Source organism: Podarcis gaigeae (genome assembly GCF_964106915.1).
Source record: "Podarcis gaigeae genome assembly, chromosome: 5".
Lineage (NCBI taxonomy): Eukaryota > Metazoa > Chordata > Lepidosauria > Squamata > Lacertidae > Podarcis > Podarcis gaigeae.
The window spans coordinates 94,111,406-94,121,957 of NC_139681.1; the positions used below are offsets into that span (position 1 = coordinate 94,111,406).

At 48.4% G+C, this 10,552-nt stretch overlaps 1 protein-coding gene across 3 annotated transcripts in view; it reads left to right on the forward strand.

The window, feature by feature from the left end:
* The window catches only part of ECE2 (endothelin converting enzyme 2), a 45,643-nt gene extending 35,725 nt beyond the window's left edge, over window positions 1-9,918 (forward strand). For all 3 annotated transcript variants that reach the window (XM_083739430.1, XM_083739429.1, XM_083739431.1), the window contains 4 exons: window positions 812-879; window positions 5,170-5,360; window positions 5,550-5,645; window positions 6,932-9,918. In XM_083739430.1, coding sequence (XP_083595556.1) covers window positions 812-879; window positions 5,170-5,360; window positions 5,550-5,645; window positions 6,932-7,108 — 532 coding nt within the window. In that variant the 3' untranslated portion in view covers window positions 7,109-9,918. The remainder of the gene's footprint in view (window positions 1-811; window positions 880-5,169; window positions 5,361-5,549; window positions 5,646-6,931) is intronic.
* The last annotated feature ends 634 nt before the right edge of the window (window positions 9,919-10,552 follow it).

A 10,552-nucleotide genomic window follows, 5' to 3' on the forward strand; every position in this document is an offset into this window, starting at 1 on the left:
AAGAAATCTTGCCGGGGGGCTGGGGAGGATGTGGTGGTGTGCTGGGCATGCTCAGACTTGACCTCTCTGGTCTGCAACTGCCTAGCTTGCAGGGAGGGGAATCAGATCTGTACCAAGAAGGGCACGTGATGGTGGCCTTCCTGTGTGTGGCTATTTCTGGCACACACACACACACCAAGACTTGCAGCGGAGTTGCAGTGCCCATCTATCTGACGCCTTCCACTAGAAATCTCTTGCTTGTGGTTCCTGCCCCAGTAATTGCTTCCTGATCAGAGGGGACCCAGCATTACTTAATTGCACCATAATTGGCCTATAGTTAGCCAGTGCTCATTCCCGGAAGGGGAAAGGATGGGCTTTAATTTCAGGCTTTCTTCCACTATTTTGCATCTATTTATAGTGTGAAATAACTCCGTTGCGCAACTTGAAAACGAAAGAGAGGCTCTATATTTGGTGATCCATATTTAATAAAAGGGGGAGGAGCCGAAGAAATGTTTGTTACATAAAGGATGGGGAAGCTGTGGCACTCCAGATATTATATTTAGTCACCAGCACCCATCAGGGCTACCCAGAACAGCCAGTTGCCCATTTTTTATGGGAATTGACAGTCCCAGCAGCATCAGTCAAGTCCTATGTTCCCCATTCCTGTGCTACACAGTGTGTGATGCAAGATGCCTAACCCCTTTGATGCTGTGTCCAAAGGTGCCTTAATGTTATTTCAGACATGAGCTCACATTACCTCTCATCAACTGTGTACCAAAGGTTGCCCGCTAGGATCATAACCTCTTGCTTTCTCTTTGTTTCTTCCCTCGAGGGCCCTTAACTTTGGAGGCATTGGCGTTGTGATGGGGCACGAGCTCACCCACGCTTTCGATGACCAAGGTAGGAGCAAGGCGCTTGGATCGCTGGACCAGTGCTCATGGCTTCTTGTGTCGTGCATGTATGTGCTGTCTGTCCTCCTACAAGGGAGGCCTTTGGTTGGTGTTGCCTTGCATGGGCCTTTAGATCTGTAACAAATGATAGAGCTGGTGGAATGAACCTCTATGTTCCTTGGGCATCTCTTCCCCAGTTATTCTGGCTCCATCCCATTAGACTTTCTAGTATCTCGTGCCTTAGCTAGGTTTTTCGACAGCAAGGGCAGTTGAGGGCTTTTGCCATCCTAGGCAGACAAGGTCACCTTGATGTCACAGAGGATTATGGGAGGCGGTTGGGAAATCAGCCATGACCAGAACAGAGCAAAGCTTGAACTGTCTCCGCTGTTGTAGCACCCTGCTTGTGGTTAACGCTTAGCTGGAATGAAATATTCAACGCAGCAATAGAGAAATTAAAATAATAATTTATTTGTCAGACAAATAAATGAGAGGCACAGTGGTATATGGTTACCAAGCTCTGGCCTGGTCTCCTGCCATTATGGCCAGCACTTATATTTCCTTAACCCAGCCCCCTTGCTCCTCCTGTGGCTGCCTCTGTCCAATCAGCCTGGTTGAAATTCCTATTGGCTGTTTGCTAGAACCAATCACAAAAGATACACCCATTTCCTTTTGCCTTTTATGGAAATAAAAAGCTATATATTCTTCTATCTATAAATGACAAATAAGTAGTCATATATCTTACATTTGTCTCAACAAGGAACCTTAATTACCAGCTCACCTCTTGCCCTCCTTGCCCTATTGCCCTCCAAAACAGATGGATATTAGTTTTAAATTTTTATCTTAGACAGATGTCAAGGATCTTGAGTTCACATCATCATTGAAAGATCTCCTTCTTTTGGAGGTCTTTAAACAAAGGCCTGACAACCATATGTGTGCTCTAATGATGTTTCCTGCTTGACAGGGGGGCTGGGCTGGTGGTCCCTGTGATCTCTTCCAACTATATGAAATAAGAATCCAACATTTCTTAAATCCTTTGCATATTACATTTAAGCCAGTATATTTAATACATAACATAAATAACCTTTTAAAAGGAAAAGAAATCTTAAAAGGATCTCAGTTTAAGAAAGAAACAACTTTAGAAAAAGACTTCCCAAAATACTCCCTCCCTTTCTGCCAGCCAGATGCTTTTCCATTGCTCTTGACCTTTTAACTTTAGGAAAATATGGCTCAAGTTTAATGGGAGGCACATGGTTTTATTTTACTATTTATCAACTCTTAATTATGTTTTTCTCTGCTTTTTTTATATTCTGTAATATGTAGGGTCAGTGTAACCTTGGCTCTCAGCCTGTAATTCCCTTTTTACGACTTTGAGAATTGTTTTCTGCTATAAATCAGGGGGCCCCCTTGTCCAGGAGGATAAACATCTTGCCAAGGTTCTTAGGCAGCTGGTCTTCTGCCTGGCATGAAACATTTGTGAATTTTTAAGCTCATTTTAAAATACAGGCCCTAATCAAAAATATAAGCTTTGATAAAAATGCAGGCTATGATTAGATGCCTCACTGTGAGCCTCCCTAGAAATCTTCCGAGATTGCATTACGGAACCTGCAGATCTGCTGATCTTGTTGGACGCCCAAATCTCATCATCCCCAACCATTGGCCATGCCTGGGATGTGAATAGATGCTAGGAGGGGATTTATTTGTTAGATATAATTCTTCCTTCTTCATGTTTGTGAGTTCAGTAGAGCACATCCTTTGGCAGATTAAAAGGGAAGCTTAGATAGGCTAATTTTAGCCTTGTAAGTAATCTAGGATGCTTTAAGGTAGGCTGGATTCTCTTTTCTCCCTCTTAAAACAACAATCACTCAGTTTTGTCAAAGGTAAAAACATTTACTCATTCTGGATACCTGTTGAAGAGCAACAAATATGGCAGCTTTGTTCAGGCAGGCTTAAAATGGTAATTCAATTACAAAGACATGCTTAGGTCTAGCTTAAGATGTAGAGGCTCTCACATTGCTGGCAGAGTGGAAAAAGATAGAGGAAGAGGGTGTTCCCAGGCAGGTAGGAGAATATATATAGGTATGCCCTCCCTCTGTCAGGGCACAGTGGGAGGATCTCTCACAGGCATCGGTCCAGTATACCTGAAGGAGCGTCTCCACCCCATCGTTCTGCTTGGACACTGAGGTCCAGTGCCGCGGGCCTTCTAGTGGTTCCCTCGCTGCGAGAAGCCAAGTTACAGGGAACCAGGCAGAGGGCCTTCTCAGTAGTGGCACCCGCCCTGTGGAATGCCCTCCCACCAGATGTCAAAGAGAAAAACAACTACCAGACTTTTAGAAGACTTCTGAAGGCAGCCCTGTTTAGGGAAAGTTTTAATGTTTAATCGATTATTGTATTTTAATATTTTGTTGGAAGCCGCCCAGAGTGGTGGGGGTAATAATAATAATAATAATAATAATAATAATAATAATAAACAACTCTTGCAAGTTCACAAGAAAACTCAGCTCCTATCATATGCCTGTCTAGCAAAACATTAATTGGTGGCTTGGCTTCACTTTAAACATCCCACACAGCTGGCCAGGGCTGATGGGAGTGGGAGTCCGACAACGTCTGGAAGGCCACAGGTTCCCACTTCCTGGTTTACAGGGTTGAGCCTGACCCGTCTGAAAGACTCCTGTTGGTGGCCTGTCCATTTCATTTCCCCTGCTTCCCACTTGCACCTATCTCCATGGTAGCTTCCATTCCGCCATTGCCATCAAGTCTCCCTTTCCTTTCTGCGGTCCACTTGCTTCCCTACCTGTTTGCAATCCTTTCTCCCCAGGTGACACCTCCAGTCATCTTCCCCGGCTTCTTTGTGCTGCTTTTGCTCCTGCTCCATCCGCTTGGTGAGCATCCATTATCTCTGCATGAGTGGGCCACAGCTGGCAGCTTAGGGAGTTCACTGCCACCACAACCCCACCGATCCATTCCTCTCCTTTTAACTCACAGCTGCTTAAGGCTACTTCAGGAGCAACCCCCAGGTCCCCTTTCCTTTAAAGCTGGGGAATCCTTTGCCCGGGGCAACACAACTCTTCCAGCATTGCTGTGCTCAACAGCTGTAGATGGTGCAGGACCCAAAGGGCAACTGTGCCTTGCTGGGAGGGAAGGAAGGTATGAATCACAGGGAACCTTGGAATATAGGAAGTGCCTTATACTGAGCCAAGCCACTGTGTTCCTTCTAGCTCAGTATTGTCTACAGTGACTGGCTCTCCAAAATTTCAGACAGAGTTCACTCCTAGCCCTACCTGGAGATCCCAGGGATTGAACCTGGGACCTTCTGCATGCAAAGGAGATGCTCTGCCATTGAGCCACAACCTTTCCTGGATCCAAGATAATCCCTCCTGTATGGTGGAATGGAAGTGAGGATCTCTAATGTATGGGGGAATGACTAAGAAGCAGCTGCTCAGAGGTCTCGTGGAGGCCAGCTGCCAAGGAGCCATAGGGCAAGACTGTGTGCATTCCACATTGATGTTTCAGTGCAGATAAAGGATGGAGCGCAGCATTGGGCACAGAATTCTGCCCCTGGTCATCTGAGCTTTTGTTTTTGAATCACAGCAAGTTTCTATCTCTTACACCTGAAAGTGTGTGGGCAACGCCTGGCAGAAAACTCAGAAAGCAGGTATTGGTGAGAGGGGCAGGATTTGGTTCCTCTGCACTCTGTGCCTTGTAGGAGCTGAACAAATTGTGCAAAAAAGAAAATGCATACAGATTGGTTGCATGTAGATTGTGTGTAAAGTGTGGGTTTCCTCAATTCAGCAGGAATTCTGATTTTTTTAAAATGCAAAGTATGCACAGCATTAGCTGAACCGAAAAACCCAAACAGCAGCTTGCTGGCTGTAACTTTGTTGTAGCTGAACCAAAGCCAGTAGCCGAGGTTTAAACCCTAGCATTGCCAATTAAAGAACCTCCAGCACCTGATCTGCACAATGAAAGATCAGTCCCTTGTACTGCAATAATAATAATAATAATTTTATAATTTGTACTCCGCCCATCTGACTGGGTTGCCGCAGGCACTTTGGCAGTAAGAATCCATGTTATTGCAAGAGGTGGACCCAGAATAAGGCAGCTTCCTAGAATTCCTTGCTCTTTTGTAAGTCCATCCCTGGAGCCAATAAACACCTGATTAGGAACAAAGGAAAGGGGACTTCTTTTCTCCATCATGCCCTTCTTGTGAGCTTCTTTGGGGGCACCTGCTGGCTGCTGTGGGAGCTCAGGCGTTGTGCCAGACGAACCTTCAGCCCAGTCGAGCAAGGCGATTTTATTCCAGGCCGCGAGTACGACAAAGAAGGGAACCTGCGTCCCTGGTGGCAGAACTCATCTCTGGAGGCTTTCAAGAACCGGACGGCATGCATGACGGAGCAGTACAACAAGTACCTTGTCAACGGGGAGCATGTCAACGGCAAGCAGACCTTGGGCGAGAACATCGCTGACAACGGAGGGCTCAAGGCAGCCTACAACGTAAGTAGCCTGTCCAGGGGGAGATTGTGCGCCCCCCACCGAAAAGGCAGGCCTGGGGGGAAAGGCCTGGCAGGTCTCAAGCTGGTTGTGTCTGCAAGGTGTCCTTTCTCTCAGCGGCCGTGAGGCGAGGGAGGCGCTTGGGCCCCCCTGAGCTTGGAAGCACAGGCTCTGCTCTCGCTTTCCTTGCAGGCTTACAAAGTCTGGCTGAAAAAGAACGGGGAGGAGAAGCGGCTGCCGTCCGTGGACCTCACTAGCCACCAGCTCTTCTTCTTAGGGTTTGCACAGGTAACTCATGGCTTGGAGGTGGGGGAATGAGAAACAGAAACTTCCCGTTCCCAATATCCCCCTCCCCACATCCATGCGCATTCTGTCTGCCGCTGCCAGTACGTTAACAGTCCTCCTGGCAGGTCTGAAGATAATGGGCATAAAAGCCATCTCAGGAGTACAGGAGGGCCCCCCACTCCAATAGTTCAGTGCTGGAAAGCTAAGGTTCAATCCCTGGCATCTCCAGGTAAAGAAAGAAAGTGTGGTGCAGTGGTTAGAGTGTCAAACTGAGGCCTGGGAGATCAGGTCCGAAATCACCACTCAGTCATGAAACTCAGTGGGTGACCTTCAGCCAGTCATGATCAGCTTGGATGGCTCAGTTGGTTAGAGCATGGTGCTGATAACGCCAAGGTTGCAGGTTTGATCCCTGTCTGGGACAGCTGCATAATCCCACTTTGCAGGGGGTTGGGCTAGATGATCCTTAGGGTCCCTTGCAACTCTGCAGTTCTGTGAGTCTTCTTATCCTTTGGCCCTAACCTCCCTCACAGGGTTGTTGTGAGGACAAAATGGGGGGGGGGGTGGAGAACAATGCGCACCACCCTGTGTTCCTTGGAGGAAAGGTGGAATTTAAATGTAATAACGTAATAATAATAATAATAATAATAATAATAATAATAATAATAATGGTTTTCAAGCAGCAAGGCAAGAAAGAGCCTGGAGAAACCTCCAGAGAACTGGAGGGACTGTTGCCATGCAGTGCCCTGTCATTGTACCATGGTGCTCACAGGGTCCTTGGAGCGATGTTCTGCTCCAGTTCCATCTCTTGGGTGGGAACTGCTGGAGCCCAGCTCAGCACCAGCCGTGGATTCAACAGAATGATCAGCTGTTGGCCTGTACAGGACAACATGAAGATGCTGCTTGAAACTCATAGAATTGTGGAGTTGGAAGGGACCCCAAGGGTCATCTAGTCCAACCCGCTGCAATGCAGGAATCTCAGCTGAAGCATCCATGACAGATGGCCATCCAGCCTCTTCTAAAAGACCTCCAAGGAAGGAGAGTCCACTACCTCCCAATGGAGACCATTCCACTCCCAAACAGCTCCCCCACTTGGCCATGAAGCTCCCAGGGTGAGCATGAGCCAGTCACTTCCCCTCAGCCTGACCTACCTCACAGGGTTGTTGTGGGAATTAAATAAGGAGGAAGAGACCCACGCATGCCAGGTGGAGCTCCCTGGGGTGGGGGAGAGTTGGGATATAAATCTAAGAAACTAATTAATAAAATAAACAAGCATCTCCTTCCTGGTGCAGGTCTGGTGTTCGGTGCGCACCCCGGAGAGCTCGCACGAGGGCCTGGTGACCGATCCGCACAGCCCGGACAAGTTCCGCGTCATCGGCACCCTCAGCAACTCGCGGGACTTTGTAGAGCACTTTAAATGCCCCGTCGGCTCCCTCATGAACCCTGGGAAGAACTGCGAAGTGTGGTAGAGAGAGAGAGAGAGAGAGAGAGGGGCTGCCCTTGGCAGGAGTCTGTACATACACACAACTTGCCTGTGCTCAAAACCCAGCCCATGGGGGGGAGGGTGGGGGCCGGCAGTCACATTTTTGGGGTGCTACTGGCGGTTTTGCCTCATCAGCTTTGGTCCCCTTTATGGCCCTAGGAGAAAGGTGAGCTTAATGTGAACTCCTCCCCCCTCGCCCAAAGCCCGCTTCATGGGGTGGTGTGCAAAAGCACAGCTTCACTTCTCTTAGCTCGCCCCACCACCTGCTCCATCTTCCGTGGATTCTGCGAAGGATCTCCAGCTCTCCTCCTTCAGCTATAGCTCTCCAGGAAACGTCTCCCCGATCCTCCTCCATACCCCACCAGGAATGCCTTTGGCTTCTCGCTCTCTTTTGTTTTGCTCAACTGCTTGCAGCAGCTGCAGAGAGGATGGACCCCCTGGTCTTTGTAAACTGCTACTTTTAAGGGTGGGGGGGTCTTGGGGTGGCCAGGCAAAGGAGGGTACCACCGTCTACTAATGCGCTTCGACTAGCAGTGGGGAAGTTATGGGCCTCTTTGTGCTGCTGGGCTCTGATGCCCATCTCCCCAAGCCTGCATGGGCCAAACAGTCTTGGGTGATGGAGGGTGTTGTCGTTCAGCAACATCTGGATGGCTGCAGGTTCTTGACCTCCAGGCTAAATACTGCAGGGTTTTCTTTGGAGGCCGGCAATGCTGATTCAGTCGAGGAATTCCCAACCATATAGCAGAACTAGTTATGAAAGCTTCAGGTATAGCAAAAGAGCCTTTGAAGCTTGAGCAGGGAGTGGTGCATCGGAAGATTTCGGCTGCGTCAGAGCATAGAATCAGAGAATTGTAGAGCGGGAAGGGGCCCCCAGTTGTCATCTAGTCCAACCCCCTGCAATGCATGAATCTCAGCTAAAGCATCCATGATTGATGGCCATCCAACCTCTGCAGGATTCATCCAGGATAGCGTTCTGTTTCTAGCAGGCTAAGGAGCTTACAGGCAGATCATGAAGGCAGCAACCCATTCCTGGCATTGAGGTATACTGGCTCAACATGGAAATTATATTATATCTGTATATTGCCCTTCAGCCAAAGATCCCAGGGTGGCTCACAACAAAAAAAATACAAAATGAGAACACAAAATACATATTAAAACAAAAAGAAACCCAGTAGCCCAATACATTTAAAAGGCTGAAGATCATTTAATCAGCTACAAACCGGCGCCTAAAGATATACAGTGGTACCTCAGTTCTCAAACAATCTGTTCGGAAGACCATTTGGCTTCTGAAACATTCGAAAACCAAGTCACAGCTTCCCATTGGTTGCAAGAGCTTCTTGCACTCAGTGGAAGCTGCATCGCATGTTTGAGTTCCGAAAAATGTTCGAAAACAGCAGCATTTACTTCCGGGTTTTTGGCGTTCAATAACTGAAACATTCGACAATGGAGGCATTTGTGAACCGAGGTACCACTGTATAATGAAGATGCTAGGCGAGCCGCCCTGGGAAGAGCATTTCACAAATGGGGAGCCACCACAGAAAAAGCCCGTTCTCATGTTGCCGCTCTCCAGAACCTTTTGCAGAGGAGGCATACGAAGAAGGGCCTCAGATGATGATCAGAGGGTCTGGGTCAGTTCATGTGGGGAGAGGTCCCACTTAACTAAAAGCAGATCTATCCTTCATTGTCGTTATCTCTCTCTTTTTAAACACACAAATAAATAGCCATTTCAGCCAGTGGCTTTTCCATGCAGTGCAAGGGTGTGCAATGTAGCTAGGATTTGTATGCCTATACCGTAGTATGGGGGACGCGAGTGGCGCTGTGGTGTAAACCACAGAGCCTAGGGCTTGCCGATCTGAAGGTCGGCAGTTCGAATCCCCGTGACGGGGCGGGCTCCCGTTGTTTGGTCCCAGCTCCTACCCAGCTAGCAGTTCGAAAGCACATCAAAGTGCAAGTAGATAAATAGGTACCACTCCGGTGGGAAGGTAAACGGCGTTTCCGTGTGCTGCTCTGGTTCACCAGAAGCGGCTTAGTCATGCTGGCCACATGACCCGGAAGCTGTCTGCGGACAAACGCCGGTTCCCTCGGCCAGTAAAGCGAGATGAGCGCCGCAACCCCAGAGTCGTCCACAACTGGACCTAATGGTCAGGGGTACCTTTACCTTTACCATAGTATGGGTGCCTGGCCGCAACAGTGAGTTCAGGGACGTGGCTCTCCCATTTTCCTAGAAAGTCAAATATCCAAAGCAGCAGCAGGCCTCTGGCCACAGGACACCTTCATCTCTTGCTAGCCTGGGCTATGGCGCCATCTCGCTGGTATTGTGCAGCAAAGGGAGGTGCCGCACCACCCATACTTGCGCACAATCCCACCCAAATCACTGTGGAATGATGAGCCTTTTTCTGGCTAGTGTTGCACCTACCAAGCACCCCACTCCTTCGCAAAGAGAAATCCCCACCTCTTGCCGCCAGATCCCTTGGGCAGATCCAGACCACCTTGTTGAAAGCACACGAATCCACGCAGCAGCTAGGTGTTAAGGAGACTGATCCCAGGAGAGATGGGAGAGGGAGGGACCCACCAGATCACTTCGGAGATGTTTCCTTTCACCCCCTTTCCAGGATCATTACTGATCCGAAACTAGCTTGGCTTAGAGGTTTTCCAAACTTTTGCTTCCCATCTATCGAGCTTGGTGGGGAATAGTGCCTTGGATTAGAATGTGTGTGTGTGTATGTGTGTGTGTGTGTTGGGGAGGGGGGATGCTGTTGGTGTATTTAATTATTAAAAGCACTTTCCGCTTGGTTATTTCAAAGTGGTCCTGGATAATATCTGGTGAAAAATGAAATCTGGAGAGAGGAGGTTCATGAAACGGCAAGCACAGCCTCCTGTTTTTAGGCTAGAAATCAGGATTAGGAGCATACCCTAGACAATCGGCCTCAATATTGCCCACACTGATTGGCAGTGACTCTCCAAAGTCCTTCCCAGCCCTGGAAACCTGGGACCTCCTGTATCACAAAGCCGATGCTTTTATCACTGAGCTGTGGCCATGCTCAATAGGCATTGCTCTACAGTAGGTAGAGCCTTAGGTCATTTCCAGCCTGTCCCTGTTTGTGAGTCAATCATATACTGGCAAATTTAAGTTGCACCGTTTAAGTGATACACTTGAATAACAAGCATGCTCCCCCCGAAAAAGTGAGGACGAAGGAATTTTTGTGGTAAGAAAAAATGGCAGCAAAGGGTGGGATAATGGTGATAGTCAAGAACATCATATACCCGATGCACATTTGGTCAGAAAATGCCCGCTCTCTTCAATGGTATTTTTGCACTGGTGAGTATGTCCGGGGGGGGGGGGGGTTTGCAGCATCCCACGGTTATCTATCTGGATCCTTCCTCACATACCATTACAAGTTTTGTGTGGGGGGTTTAATGGCACCAGTAG